The 17,001-nt window shown below is 33.8% G+C and overlaps 1 protein-coding gene across 1 annotated transcript in view; it reads right to left on the reverse strand.

The window, feature by feature from the left end:
* LOC101892436 (uncharacterized) overlaps positions 1 to 17,001 on the reverse strand; it is an 85,259-nt gene that overhangs the window by 5,633 nt on the left and 62,625 nt on the right. Inside the window, exons 23-26 of the mRNA XM_059125279.1 lie at positions 11,575 to 11,959; positions 6,990 to 7,387; positions 6,745 to 6,919; positions 2,631 to 2,826 (exon numbers count right to left, since the gene is read on the reverse strand). Coding sequence (XP_058981262.1) covers positions 2,631 to 2,826; positions 6,745 to 6,919; positions 6,990 to 7,387; positions 11,575 to 11,959 — 1,154 coding nt within the window. The remainder of the gene's footprint in view (positions 1 to 2,630; positions 2,827 to 6,744; positions 6,920 to 6,989; positions 7,388 to 11,574; positions 11,960 to 17,001) is intronic.

The raw sequence follows: 17,001 nt of genomic DNA on the forward strand, positions 1-17,001 counted from the left end.
ATTTTTTTAAATATTGAATACGAATATCTTACTTACAACAAAACCGGACCATTATAAGATTTCTTTAAGAATTAACCCACATTTCAATAGATTTTGTTTTGTTATTTTATGTTCGATGTCCACGCTATTTTAGGTATTGTTGAATTTTCTTTGTGGCGAAGGGTGTGAAGAGTTAATCTTTGTTTATTTTAGAACCTGCCTAAAAGTATGCTCCATCTTCCTGTCAGACTTTCTCGGCAAAGTTTGCGTTTAATAAAACACCCACAATAAGGGATCTGATTTATAAAATTTTGAAGATTATACTACCATTTCGATCTGCAGTGGCTCTATGGTCATATTTTGGTAGCTCAATGGATACAGAACCAAGATTGAACACCTTGTACTTATGTTTTTTTTTTTTTTGCATCAGTGATTCGCCCAAAACGTGTCTCATCGAAGTAACGGTTTTAGACCCTAGGTCTCTTTGGACCAAATCCGTTTCAGGACATTTGGAGTCGGTCCAGCGATGTCCGCCCATCAGTCTGTATGGCTGGTGTCCATGATAACTGTCGGAGGGAGTATAAGATTTAACCCAAACTTAGTACATCGTAATATTATTGTCAAACTTTGATCGAGTTTGGAGATGGGCATTGTTGGTCCACTCCTCCATAAAAGGTCTAATGTTTAAAAAAATGTGTTACTGCACAGAAAGAGAAAGGATAGTCCGATTTTGCTCCAACTTTGCAAATCCTAATATTTGCATCAGTGCTAACTCAGCTGTGAAAATAGACAATATCGGTCCACTCCATCAAGTACCTCCCCCACAAAGGGTCCCATACAAAAGGTAAAAATGTTGAGTACCTATAAAGCTCAAAAAACGGGACATTTACATCCGATTCCATTCAGACTTAATATTTCCATCAACACATGATATAGATATCGGACCAGATTTTGAAAAACAAAACCAACAAAGAAAGATAAATAAGCATCCAACTCTCTTCAAATTTCACATATCCAAATATTTTCGCTAATACAAGATCTGTCGTGAAGATGAAATTGTGACCGCACAAAGGAGCACAATATCCAATACTTATATCCGTCATAACTTCAAAAAAAAAAAAAAATCGGTGATTCTATATCTCAACTTGCTACATCTAAATATCTTACCAGAATTAATAATTTTGCATAAAATTGGATATAAATGTTCGATTTCCTTCAAATTTTGCACATACCAATATTTTTATCTATATTAGATAAGTTATGAATATGGAATACTTCGGTCCGCTATATTTGTTACCTCACGCATATTTCCACATTTTCCAAAAATTTGCACATAGCTCATATAGAATACAGGAAGTTGTCGATATAGTCCAAATCTGGCACGTTGCAATATTTATATCAGTCTTAAGTCAGATACGAATTGGTCAATATTGGCCAACTGCTTCGAAACCTCCCCCATAAAGCGTCAACATTTTAAATAATCATAACTCAAGTCTTGGGGTATACATCTGTCGGCAAAACCGACTGACAGATGTATACCCCAGATGTATACCCCTACCTTTCGTTTCTAGAACAAAATTTCCTGAATTTAAATATTAGAACGACTGTAACAACTTTTCCAAAAAAAATATCGGTTTATGTCGCACCTTCGTAATTTTAATGACCTTTTTCCAATATATGTTTCAAGGATCGACAGTCCATAGATTATCTAAAGGGGAAAAATGGCGACATACTTTTTGCAATGTTCGTTGATTATAAGGATATTGAAATTTCTTCAATCATTTTGATTTTATTAGAGCTCTGAGATACTGTTTATTCTTATTTAACGTAATGATGAAAGTGTGTGTTAACCATTATATCGATTCGCCAAATACAAACTAGACATATACTCTCCTTCCACAGCGTAACTTTAAAAATAAAACCACAAAATGTTTTCCAAATTATCTACCCAATTTGTGTGTCCCAAAAACAGACTTTTAAAAACTGCATTAGCCCAGTGACCTTGGTGTGTAAATAGCTCTTCGATCATTGTTTTTTGACCTGACATACTAAATGAAAATTGAAAAACTGTAACACAACACCCACCAAAACAAACAAAGAGAATAATGCAAGGGTCGGAAGCAATTTCATGAATAAACTGTGAAAGTGAAATAACATCACTTCTATGTAACGAAAATATTGTTGTGTCAGTGGCAGTAACGGCAACAAAGGCAATAACAACAATCGTGGTGATGATGAAAATGAAATTAGAAAAAAAAAACAAACAAAAAATCACATAACCATCAACACCAGTACCAGTCAGTCTGTCCTTCAGCCCTTTGCAGACGACAATTCCCACGAAATCAATATCTGAGATTGTTAATATAAAAATGACAACAACAACAACTACGGCCAACATCAAAAATGTATTTAAAATGTAGCCAATACAATTTCGACACACATTTGCATACAAACAAACAACAACACAGTGTATGTATGTGTGTGGGTCTGTAAGCATAAATGCAAATAAACTCCTAGCAAGTCCTTTTCATTTATCCTTTTCCCATCACAGTTAGTTGTCAAATCATTGTAAAAAATCAGCTAAAAATGTACGAGCTAGAAATACAACACACATACATACATACATTCACATATATTTTTGTAACACTTACCCACATAAATGCAGGACAAAAGTAATTTCAGTGCGGGAATTGAAAATTTCTCGTTTTCCAATTTGGCCAGTTCAAGAGCAAGTTTTTCAGTTGCGGGCCTCAACATTTGGTTTTGGTTGTCTGCACCGCTGCCGCCGCCGCCACTGCTGGTGACGTTACTAACTTTATTGTCCTGGACAATCATACGCTCCAAACCCTATAAATGAACGAAACCAAAGAGAGAGAGAGAAAGATAGTGAAAAAAGCCAAACGTGAAAATAGAACAATGAATGTAAAATCAAAAATTCACATTTGTAGTTATTTTATAAAACCAATAGATGTGAGGGTAGTATGATAAGTGGGGGGAATGTGATATGCAATAGTGGGTTCTAAACAAAAAAAAAATGGAAGATTATGTAAATGGTAGTGGTTGAAAATAAAGATGTTCCAATTAATTATGAATCGATTAAAATTTGAGAGCAAATCGTTTCGAATCTACTTTAGACTTTTTTTACTTATAATATTTGTTGTATAGGCATAAATGCTATTAAAAATATTCCTTTAAAAAAATATGAGTCCAATGTCCAATATGAGTCGAAATGTAAAATTTGTGAATTGTTATACCCTCCACCATAGTATATACCCTCCATACTATTAAGTTTTATATTAAGTTTGTCATTTGGCGATGTCCGTTCGTCTGTAGAAATCACTCTAGCTTACGAACGAAACGAAGTAGGTTGATAAAATTTTACTCAAATACATATTATGTTTGCATGTCTTTTGGTATTGAACGTAGGCCACATAGGTCCACGTCCAGGTAGTTCCCTATTTTCGGTATTTTGGTGATTAAAAGCGACATTATGCGCCGAAAATGTTTCAAATTTGGTATTTAAAGTTCGTAATGGATACAGCCTATGACAGAAAAGCGACATTATTCACCAGAATGGTTTTAAAATTTGGTATTTGAAGTTCGTAATGGATGCTACAGCTTATAACAGAAAATTGTCTGTGCAGGTTTACGTCTTCGTATAGCTCCCATATAACGGAACCTCCGGATATTCGGTATTTTGATGGTTGTAGCGACATCATTCATCGGAATTGTTCCAAATTTGGTATTTGAAGTTCGTAATGAACACTACAGCCTAAAACAGAAAATTGTTTGTGCAGGTCCACTTTTTGGTATAACCCCCATATAACGACACATCCCGATATTCGGTATTTTGATGATTTTAGCTACATTATTCACCGGTTTTTTTTTTTTTCATGTTTCGTATTTGTATATTACAACGGCTTATGACAAAATTTGCCTATGCAGGTCCACGTCGTCGTATAGACTCTAATATAACGGCTACAATCGGTATTTTTAAGATATTAATAGAAATTTCAACGGATTTTACTTTTTTGAAATTTGCCAAATTCGTTCCAAATGGCGGAGGGTATCCAAAGTTCTGCCTGGCCGAACTTACAGCTTTATTACTTGTTTTCTTTACTGATGGATATCAAGGCGAAAAACTTTTGACAGCAAGAGAAGACTTGGGGTAAATTCGCCTCCTTTGTGTCCATATAAAATAGGCCTTCGTTCGGGAGACAAATTTTACTGCAGTCCAGTTCAAACTTTTAATTTCATAAGAAATGTAAAATATTTTTCTACAAAAAAATTAAAATCGGTTGGAAACCCACCAGGCGCAACTTTCCAAATTTTTTTAATACATTTTTCACGTAAAACTATATAATTTTCAATATAAAAATTGTCAAACCCACTTTCTCGAATTATTCTTATTATATTATTATTATATTACATTATTCTTATTATATCTAATTAAGAAAACTTTTGAGTTAATACCAAACATCCAGTAAAATCTCGTCATTATTATAAAATATCAAGTACACTCTAATTTTGAAAGGGGCTGTAATTACAAGGTTCCGCATATAACATTCAAAAAAATATGTTGTGGTATTCAATATTGTATAATACTCCCCTTTAATTACCACACCACCCTGGATATATTTACATATTGTATAACTATCGAAATTGGTTACAACGGAATATAAAAAACACACACACAAACACTCATACACATATATGTGTGGGAAATTTTCTATGTAAACGATTTTTGGCTCTTGTTTCCATTTAGATTTGTTGCTTATTTCAGCATTGTTGTAGTTACTGGCATTGTTGTGGTCCATGACGTTGTTGTTTCTTTTATTTTGTCATTGAAAATGGGGAATGGATGGATTTTAGATGTTTTGAGGTTGGGTTTTTTTATATTTTGCTCTGTGTATTTTTTTTTTTTTTTGTCCTGTTTGTCCTCACTTGGGCTTTTTGAAAAGCCACATGTAAACAGCAGTACTCTACAACTGAAACAACCAACCACAACAATAAGAAACAGCCGAAATCATTTGGCAAAGTTGGTTGAAGAAGCAACCAACCAACCAACCAGCCAACCAGCCAAGCGAATGAAATAAAACTAAAACAAATTAAGATAATAACAATAAAAATAAAAATAACAATTGCAATTGAATAGCAGAGCAGGGTATTGGTTGGAGAGCATCAACATCGTATGCACATATGAAGGCGACAACCAGTGTAGCTAATTTGGATTTTTTTTTTTTTTGGTTGGACCAAAAATTATCAAAGTTATTGAAATAGTTACTACATGACATTGAAAGTTGAAAGGAATTTTGGTATTTATTTCATGGCTTTGTGAAGTAATGCCAATTAGAAAATGATTGCAGGCTTATGTTACGGAAGAGTGAACAGCAGTTATTTTGGATTTGGTATATGTCCAAGTTAAAGCGAATGGATTACAATTCCAAATAAAGAAAAATCTCAAACCATTGCATGAAGAAATAGCTCCTCCTAAACTAAGATACAATACAATGAAAGATACAATGTCTGTATCTTTCAAAACTTGCGAAACAATTCGGCAATTCTTTACAACTCGGTATATTTATTTCTCCTAACGAGAAATCTGATATGAATATTTATCTGATAATATATTTATCGGAATTAATGATTTCGCATACAGTTTGATAAAAGTATTCGATTTCCTTCACATCTTGCCCATACCAATATTTTTATCTGTATTAGATGAAGTATGACAATGGGATACTTCGGTTCGCTATATCTGGCACATCACGCATACTTCTAAATTTTCCAAAAAAATGCACATATCTCATATAAAGTATAGGAAGTAGTCTTTGTATTTTTATATCAGTCTTAGGTCAGATACGAGTTGGTCAATATTGGCCAACTGCTTCGGAACCTTCCCCCATAAAGGGTCAACAGTTTAAATGATCATAACTTAAGGCTGGGGGTATACATCTGTCGGCAAAACCGTCTGATACTATTTTACTTGTTTTATTGTATTAACCATCCTTCTGATATCCAATAACAATTCCAACTCATGGGTTATCTTGTGCGTCTATTGGGACTCCGAATATTTGAATGGGAATAAATATCACTAATATTTTTAAAAGATTTGAATTTCTTGGTTTCGTGTAAACCAATAAAAACGGGTTTTTAATACAAGTCTAAACATATTAAAGCATTTGTATTACAAAACTCTTCAATTATGATTCTCTTGTTTGGGTTTCTTGGTCGATTTTCAAAAATCCAATGAAGCGACAACACTGAGACAACGACCATCACCACTGGCAAAGTGGCAATTCAAAGCCACTCTGTCACTCGGTGTGTAGCTGTAGTTTGCCATTGCACTGGGGTTTATTTTGTTCTCCATGTTGTAATAGCAGCTCATTGAAATCGTGTATCCAGAAACGAAATCAATGTCGGATAATAAAAAAGGATTTCAAATTTGTTTTTATTCCATTTTTTTCTTTTCAGTTCGTTTGTTTTCCGACTGCAACGATGGTGGTTTTTATTGTGTCGCTGATTTAAAAATAATTGAATGGAACGCTGTGGGGGATGCGGATAATTGTACAGGCTTAATGAAATTAATATACCAAAAGATAATTGAGTGAATATCCAATTTTATACAAATAACATTTGTTGAGCGTGGTAGTAGTATGCTATGAAAATATTCATAACATTTATTGTTATGTAAATGAGAGTCACAAGATTACATATTCACTTTCGTTTAGCATGTTTGATAAGCCCGTTGATTGCAATACTTACATGCAAAATGCACAAGTATATTTGTTCATTGCTTGTCTTCTTCAGCAGCTTGCTAACCATCATTTTTGTGTGGTAGGCCACATTACAGTGGGGATCCAACTTGGAAGTCCATTCCATTAAACAGAAATTTAAGGTCCAAATTAATTTCGTATGCAAGTCACTGCAGTGCAGGGGACTGAAAAGGCAATAAACAATACAAATTTTTAAATAATTCATAAATTTAAATTTGTTTCCACTGTCCTTACCTCTCCTCGATGAGACCATGTTTATCGATGTACGATAGAATAATATCCTTTAGACGTATCAATTCATCACTCAACCTGCCAATGGTGGTGTTGGTTTTGCTATAACTCTCCAACAGACTGAGCAGACCATTTAACGCAGCACAGCGCACAAACAAATGCGAAGACTTTAAATAGTTCTTGATTAGACTTTCCAGACTCAACATTTCCAGATGCGAGGGTATCAGCATGCCCTTGGTCTTGCAAAGCAAATAAATCAAATACTGATGCGAAATGGTATCATCCATGGGTATGTGCGACTTCAGATAGTCAGCCTTTTCCCAAATTTGTTTGATTTGTTCACGATTCTCACAGATTTCTGTGAACTTCACTAAATTTGGTAAAATTAAAATATGGTTTTGCTGGAATACAAAGGAAAATAAATGGAGAGAAAAGGCAGAGAAAATAAAATTTAAATGTGAATTTAAAGAAGCTAAAATAGAGAGCAAAGTCGAATCGTAAAAACACTTTATATTGGAAAAATACAGATTTTTGATACAATGAAAAAGAAGTTTAATTTAAGGGAACTTAGATAGCCAAGAATTCGAGTATTTTTCAATGTTCGATCTCGGATTTTTATACCCTCCACCATAGTATGGAGGGTATACTAAGTTTGTCATTCCGTTTGTAACACCTCGAAATATACCTTTTAAACCCCACAAAGTATATATATTCTTGATCAGCATAAAATTCAATGACGATTTAGCGATGTCCGTCCGTCTGTCCGTATGTGGAAATCGCTCTAGCTTCCGAACGAAATGAAGCAGGTTGATAAAATTTTACTCAAATGAATATTATCTCTGCAGGACTTTTGGTATTGAAAATGGGTCATGTAGTATTACGTTTTGGTATAGACCCCATATAACGGCACCTCACGATGTTCGGTATTTTGGTGATGTTAGCGACATTATTCACCGGAATTGCTTCAACTTCGGTATTTGAAGTTCATAATACATACTACAGCCTGTGACAGAAAATTGTCTGTGCAGGTCCACGTTTTCGTATAGCCCCCACATAACGGCAACTCCCGATATTCGGTATTTTGATAATTTTATCGACATTATTCACCGGAATTGTTTCAAACTTGGTATTTGAAGTTCGTAATGGAGACTACAACCCAAGACAGAAAATTGTCTGTGCAGGTCCACGTTTTCGTATAGCCCCCACATAACGGCAACTCCCGATATTCGGTATTTTGATAATTTTATCGACATTATTCACCGGAATTGTTTCAAACTTGGTATTTGAAGTTCGTAATGGAGACTACAGCCCAAGACAGACAATTGTCCGAGCAGGTCCACGCTTTCGTATAACGGTACCTCCCGATATTCGGTATTTTGATGATTTTAGCTACATTATTCACCGATTTTTTTAACTTTCGCATTTAAATATTTTAATGGCTTATGACAAAAGTTGCCTATGCAAGTCCACGTCGTCGTACAGGCCCAAATATAACGACTACATTCGGAATTTTTAAGATTTTAACAAAACTTTTAAAGGATTTTTTTTTTTTTTGATTTTTAAAATTTGCCAAATTTGTTCCAAATGATGGAGGGTATTTAAAGTTCCGAACTTACAGATTTTTTAAAGGTTTATTCTTTAAGGATATATACATAACAGAAAATTGAACATTGGATTCCCTTTTGATTATAGCCTCCATATAATGGTACCGTAAGATTTTCGGTAATTTGAAGCCTTATATAAAAGAGTAGTGAAATAACTGACTGACTGACCGAGAATCAACGACCGGACGAAACGGATGAGGAAGAAGAACAAATTTTGGTGCGTAGGCTTGTCAAAAGGCTGGTTTTCTTAAAAATCGTACCAAAATGGTAAGAAAAGTACAAGAAATTTAATACTTTGTATGGACAAATGGAATGAGCTAGAATACTAAAATTTGGAATGAGAGTCACTGATAGACAGAAGGATAGATGTACAAAAGGTTTTTAGACGTTTGAACTGTAAGGTTACGAAAAGTTCTACAATGATACTAAACTTCTGAAATGGTACCATTTGGTATTATACGAAAGGATATTTGGTAAGAGTATTAAGGTTGGAAAGTAAGTTTGACATATGAAGGTGGTTTTGAAAAGGTGTACTAAGTGCGAACTGCATTGAAAATGAAATATAGATCAATATTGGTTCAGTGTGAATGGATGAAGATGAAATTTTGTATTGTTTAGAAATGTGTACTACAAGTGTAATAAGTAGTACTATATTTGGTACAATTTGGTGTTGGGTGCACATATATAGTGCTAGAAATCTGAAATTTAGTGTTATGATAGTTTTTCATGTGTAACCTGGTCACATGGAGATTGTTTCGGAAATGTGTTCTATGATTGTACGAAAGGTACTAACTGGTACTATATTTGGTATTGGGTGAAGGATAAAGAAAAAATTCTGAAATTTGATATTTAGATTATTGATGGTATCAGTGTTTGAGATTTGACGGTGTTTTGGAAAATGTATGCTATAATTATACGAAAAGTACTAAATGGTAAAAAAATTTGTATTGGGTGAAGGGAAAAAGATAATATTGTGAAATTTGATATATAGTTTACTGATGTTATTTGTGTTTGAGATTTTGCATCCTATACTAAATAATACTTAATTTTGTATTCTGTGAAGCGATAAGGCTGGAATCACGAAATTCGATATTGAGATATGTTTTGGTATCTAGAATTGAGATACGGAAAATCTGTACTAAATTGTACGGTAAGTACTGAATGGTGCTATATTTGGTATTAAGTGAATCTATAGAGCTGGAATCCCGAAATTTGATTTTGAGGAAATATGTACTATAGTTGTACTAAATATAACTAAATATACAGAGCTGAAATATGGAGATTATTTTGAAAATGCGTACTATAATTATTCGAAAAGGACTAAATTTGGTATTGGGTGAAGGGATAGGGTTGGAATCCTCAAATTTGATATTGAGGTCTCTGTTGGTATCTGAGATTAAAATATGAATTTAAAAATGTGCACTATAATTTTTCGAAAAGTACTAAGTGGTACTAAATTAGTTATTGAGTGAAGGGATACAGCCGGAATCCCAAAATTTGATATTGAGGTCTCTGTTGGTACCTGGGATTGTGATATGAAGATGTTTTTGAAAATGTCTACATTAATTGTATGAAGAAAATGGTACTGAAGTTGGTATTGGGTGAAGGAATTGAGTTGAAAACCTGAAATTTGATATAGATGTCACTGTTTGTTAATCTGTGGTTACGAATAGGAGCTGGTTTTACATATACGAGATATAATTGTACTAAATGGTAATGGGGGAATACAGAGTTGAAATCCTAAAATTTAATATTGAGGCCACTGTTGTTTTCTAGGTCTAGTTTTGGACAGAAAAATTTAATGTGGAAATGACAGATTTTGGAGACTTTTTGCTATAAAGGGAAAACATTTTCATATTACTCTTTCCGAAAGAGAAAAAACATGAAAAATATGTAAAACCTTGAAAGTCTGAAAATTTAGTACGTTGATTAAAAAGATTTGATTAAAAAATGTTGTCCAACTGAACAAATTATGTATTTTGAGTACTAAGAAGGTCTAACATGAACTGTTGGAACGAATCTAAAATGTTAAGATTGATTTTTCGCTAATGAAGTAGGGGGACCTGCTAGTGGGAAGACTAACGCCTCAAAAACTATTCAATATCGGAATAACACTCAAATATAACGGAACTTCCAAATTTTGGTGATATCCGATTTAGCTATAAGTCAAGTTATTATGTAGTGGATGGTATACAATATTCGACCTGGTCGGATTTAGCTACGTATTTTTCATGTTTTTCTTACATTATTACTTCTTACAACAGCAACTTACAAACATACATTTATAGCAATGTATATGAGTACGTATGTGTGTTGTAAAATTTACTTACAACCGAGTGAGTTTCACATTCATGTGCGAAATGTGCATCCGTTCAAAAGAATTTATCCGTTCTTTGGTAGACCTTCGTTCCCCTCCCCCTCTTTTTTTCTGTATTTTTCTTTCTTATGTTTATGGAAGTCATCCCACATCCTTGCATTTAAGTCTTTATACAAGCATCACGTTCCAAAAACACAAAAGGAATTTTCCCCCTACCACAACCTCTCCTATTCCTTGTTCTAATATTCGTCTATAAATTTGTTCAACTCCATGGTTATTTTAAGTTTTAGAGTCATGAAATCTATCCAGTTAAACGATTGAAATCTTTTTAGATATAACAACAGATTTCGATGTGTAGGATACACATGTAGATATTTGGATGTGTTTAAAGTCAGGTAAGGGATCTTTAAGCGATTCCAAGAAATAATAATTGAAAAACTGGAAAAAAAAGACATCTCTAAAATAAATATTAAAAACTAAATAAATTTCTCTTTTGAAATTGCTGCCGATTCGGCTGGAACATTGGCTGAAATCTTCAAAATGCCGAAGAAATAGGAACCCTTATATAAGAATATACGAAAAAGTTTACATTATCTCCTCCAAAAACCAATATTAGATCCAATTTTTTATTACCGGAAAAAATTAAAAAAACCTGTTGTTTACTTACCTCAATCATTTGCATCAGAACGTCGAATATCAGTTGGGAACTACTTTTGTAATCCACTCCAGATTGTCGGGTGAAATACTGATAATTCCGATAGGCGGTATTGGCAGCAACACCACTCAGATGTTTGGCCACAATTTCGGGTGACGTTGACGAATTCTTTGCCGCAAGAATTTCCTCATTGACACTGTCGCTGTCGTCAATCGACGATTGACGCGATGCGGAACTCACTTCCATTTGTTGCCATATGAAATTCAAATCAAATTGATTTGCCCCAAAGTAATGGGTACCGATTACCGTATCCGTCTTCAAGTTGCGCTCCAAATTGCCGTGATAGAATACATTGAGCGGTGATATAATCAATTGGATTTCATGCAGTTTCTTGAGGCTAAAAGGAAGAATGAGAAAAAAAACAAAAATGATTTAATTAATTTTTCCTAGAGAAAAAAAATTAATTGTTTGGTTTTATATTAATTTCCATTTTCATGTTGTTGTTGCTACTACTGCTGCTGCTGATGAATACATTAAAGTGTAAATTTTTCATAAAATTATATCCAAAAAGAAAAACTTTATTGGGTAAAAAAAGTTTTTCACTTTTTTCAGCAGTTTTTTTTAATTTTTTTGTGGCGGGTTATTGTTTTATTCTGGGAAATGTGTAATAAAACAGTTTTACAACAGAATCCTTGCATTAGGGCAACCAGCGGAGAGAGAGAGAGAGAGAGAGAGTTAAGAAAAACTCGCCATGTTGTAATTTAGACATGAAATTGGGGCCGGCAGATGGTTAGGGTTAATGTTGTTGACGAAACAAAACTGCTTTTAGCAATTTTTGGTATCTGAAGTGATTGGACATTATTTTTAACAGGAGTTCTCTGCCACAGATTACAGGACATGTGCGATTTTCACACACACTCAAACTATCAAGTTTCCTGTTTGTTTGAACGCATATGAATTATTGATAATTTTGATCGTTTTTGGATTGAATGGAAATTTTAATGTAAAAAAATTGGCCTTGATGGAACAACAAGTGGCCTCGTCGGCAGATATATACCTTTAGCTATAGTTTCGATTCTATTCGCAATTGAAAATTAGTTGCGAGTGGCAGTATTTGAAGACCACACTTATAGAAGAAGCTTACTTTCCTCTCTTTTACTCTATGTAGGAGCGCATGGGAAAGTGAAACCGAGTAGAAAATAAATTAGATTTTTGGTGATTGATGTGTTAGTGTGTATTGTACCAAGCAGTTTTTGATGTTGTTGAAGCCTGGGTGCTGGACTGCTTCGTTTCTCAACATATCTTTTGTTTGCAGAAATATTGGAAAGTAAAAAGTTTGAAGTATTGGGACATTTAAAAGTTATTAAAAATGCTGACCTGTTGTTAAAAGTACTACAAGAGGAAGGTCGATATTATTGCATCTGACCTAAGTCATATCTGAGTTTGAACGGAACGGAACGGAACGGAAAAATAGATAAAGTCAGATGGAAAAACAAGTTAGACAGTATTAGTGGGCTCGTTGATAGTTTATACTCTTTGCAAGAGCTCCGATTTTATTCGCGAGTGGGAGTTTTTTAAGACTACGCTCACACAAAAAGCTCTCCACTCTTTCGAGTTTTTTGTTCGCTCCGCTTATTCAAAATTTTTACCCTTTGTGGGTTTTAGACCTTAGTTCTCTTTGGACCAAATCCGTTTCAGGACATTTGGAGTCGATTTCCGTCCGTCCGTCTGTCGGTCTGCTTTGCACGATTACCCTCGAAGAGAGTATCCGATTTGGTCCAAATTCGGTACATCGTAATATTATTGTCAAACATAGATCGTGTTCGGAGATGGGCAATATCGGTCCACTCCTTCTGGTACCTCACCCACAAAATGTGAAAATTTTTAAAGAAAATAATTTACTGCGCAGAAAAGGAAAGGATAATCCGATTTTGTTTTAACTTTGCAAATCCCAATATTTCCATCAGTGCTACAACAGGTGCGAAAATGGACAATATCGATCCACTTCATCAAGTACCTCCCCCACAAAGGGACAACATTTTGAATAATTATAACTCTTATAAATTGTGATGTTAGCGTCCCATTGTCTTCAAATTACACAAATCACAATATTTTTTGAATCCAAGGTCTGCTGTGAAGATGGGATATATCGGTCCACTCCTTCTGGCACCTTCCCCAAAGGATCAAAATTAAAAAAAAAATCAAAATGAATATTCATGAATCTTATTAACATCCGAATCCAATCAGACTTGGCTCATCTAAATATTTTCATCAAAGCAAGATCTGTTATAAAAATGGTAGAGATCGGAACATTTCTTCTGGTACCTGCCCCACAAAGGGTCAACGTTTTGAAAAAAACCAAAACAAGAATAAAATCCAAAATAAACATTCGGTTCTCTTTATTACACACATCGCCATATTGTTTCAAACCCAAGGTCTGGGGTGAAGGTGGAATATATCGGTCCACTCCTTCCGGTACCTCCCCCACAAGCGTCAAATTTTTGAATATCCATGAAAATCATAAAACACGAAATTAACATCCGAATCCGTTCAAACTTGGTACATCTTAATATTTCCTTTAACACAAAATCTGTTATAAAGATGGTACAGATCGTATCATTTCTTGGAATATATCGGTCTTCTGGTACTTCCCCCATAAGGGGTCAAAATTTTGAATATTCACGAAGCTCATAAAACATCCGGATCCATTCAAATTGGGAACATTCCAATATTTCCATCAATATATGAACCCTCATATAGGGTTCAAGATTTTAAAAAACAAAACGTTCAAAAAAATAGAAATACCGATATCTGAATTAGATGAAGTATAAAAATGGAATACTTCGGTCCGCTATATCTGTTACCTCACGCATATTTCCACATTTTCCAAATATTTTCACATACCTCATATAAAGTATAGGAAGAAGCCGATATAGTCCAAATCTGGCACTTTGTAATATATTTAACAGTCTTAGGTCAGGTACGAATTGGTCAATATTGGCCAACTGCTTCGGAAACTCCCCTATAAATCGTCAATCGGCTTGGGTTATAAATCTGTCTGCGAAACCGACTGATACTCTTTTACTTGTTATATGTTTAAATCGATAATTTTGAAGATGATCAACAAAATATAAAAACGTATGTTGGCCTTAAATGGATATTTTTGGGAGTATGTCAGAGGGTCATTGCCTTGAATTCTACATTTTTCCTATATCCAAATTCTGCTAGATCCCAATTTCCAAAAAAAAATATTTATATTAATATACGAATAATGTTCACAACATTTCATAGTTCCCAAAAGTTTCAGTTTTAAATGATAGTGGCAAAATTGTGGCCAACAAAAAGTGTTAAAGCATCTGTTGTGTGTTTACGGCATATCCTTTTTATGTCCTGCTTTTTTGGTTGAATTTTATTACTTTGCTAGGTACAGACTTGCATGTAAATATGTACACACGTAAATGTGTGTGTGTGCGGACGAAAGTACCGTAAATGTATTTGATGTTTTTTTTTTTTATCAACTACAACATCAAAAATCAGCAAAAATAAAATTTGGATGTTGTTTGAACTTTTTTTAAAAAGGCCAAAATTAAACAAAAACATATTTGTTATAAGCCACAAGTATTTGATGAGTATGTATATGTTTTGTAATTGTTGTTGTTGTATTATGTATATGCATGTGTGTGTTCTTAAACAACATTTATGAGATTAACATCAAAAACAACAACAGCAACTTGATATCATCAATCCGATTGACCACTTAAAAAATAAGTTTTTAAAATTGCATCTCTGGACGAACCATTGAAATGAAGTGGATTTGGCAAATGATAAGGACATGGAATTATAACACATAGAAACATTTCAAAAGGATTCTATGAATTTTCAGCAAATGTAAAATATTTGATATGTTATTTTTGTTGCAAATGAAGTGGCCGAAATTTTATAAACAATTTTTTTTTTAATATTTAATTTTGTAGGTAATTCAGTTGTTTATTATTAAAAATGGAAATAATAATCAATGAACCAATAAAAAGAGGAATATTGACGTCATTCGTTAGGCTTGTGAACAGAAAATGAAGCAAGTGAAACTATTAATATACAAATAATATAATATACAAAGGTTTTCCTCTATATTGTTGGCTCAACAAACTTTAAAAAAAATGCGAAGTGAGTACCCGATGCAGTCCAATCCCAGCGTAATATTTCTATTACGCTTAAGTCAAATTGGAAAATTGACAAATTTCGCACCCACAAATGTCAATATTTAATCAGTAACAATTTGCGATTCTTTACAATTTGCTATATCTAAATATTTTACCTCAACCAGAAACTTAAGATGAAACCTGGGACGTCGCAATATTCATATCGTATTTATTTAGATCCGATATGAAATGGACAATATTGGCCCATTCCTTTAGAATCCACTCCATAGAGGTTCAAAAGTTACAATAATCATAACAGAGGTTGCTGAGGTTTGCTGAGGTTATACGTCTGTCGGCAGAACTGACTGATATTTTTTAACTTGTTTTAGAAAAATTCGTATATTGGGAAAAGCCACAAACCTTGAATGAAATGTTGGGATTATTCGACATGATAAAAGTACCATATGACTTTATCTTAGAATTGTAAAGTTTGTTGTCCTTTAGCGTCGAAATTTAGGATTTCTGTTACACCTGAATTTGAAATAATATTTAAATTATTTTATTATACCCTCAGTCATATGGCTAGACAGGATATATATCATTTGAAACGGCCAAAACTTGCCTCATCGAAATAACGACTTTTGACCTAGGTCTATTTAGACCAAATCCGATAACAAAAACTCTCGAAGGGAGTATCCGATTTGATCCAAACTTGGCACATCCTAATATTACTGTCAAACTTAGATCGAGTTCGGAGATGGGCAACATCGGTCCACTGCTTCTAGTACCTTCCCCACAAAATGTCAACATTTTTAAAGAAAATAATTTACTGCACAGAAAAAGAATAATACAATTTTGCTTCAACTTTGGATATCATAATATTTGTATCAGCGCTAGGTCAGCTGCTAAAATGGGCGATATCGGTCCACTCCATCAAGTACCTCCCCCACAAAGGATCAAAATGTTGAATAAATATAACTCTTATAAAATGAGATGTAAGTGTCCGATTATCTTCAAATTACACATATCACAATATTTTTATTAACTCAAGGTCTGGGAGGCAATATCGGTCCACTCCTTCTGGTACCTCCCCCACATATAGTCAACATTTTGAATATCCATGATTATCATAAAACCCGAACTTAACATTCGATTCCATTCAGACTTGGTACTTCGCAATATTTCCATCAACACAAGCTCTGTTATAAATATGATATAGATCGGAAAATTTCTTCTCGTACCTGCCCCACAAAGGGTCAAAGTTTTGAATAACCAAAACGATTATAAAATTCATATTTCA

Source organism: Musca domestica, unplaced genomic scaffold (genome assembly GCF_030504385.1).
Source record: "Musca domestica strain aabys unplaced genomic scaffold, Musca_domestica.polishedcontigs.V.1.1 33, whole genome shotgun sequence".
Taxonomy (NCBI): Eukaryota; Metazoa; Arthropoda; class Insecta; order Diptera; family Muscidae; genus Musca; species Musca domestica.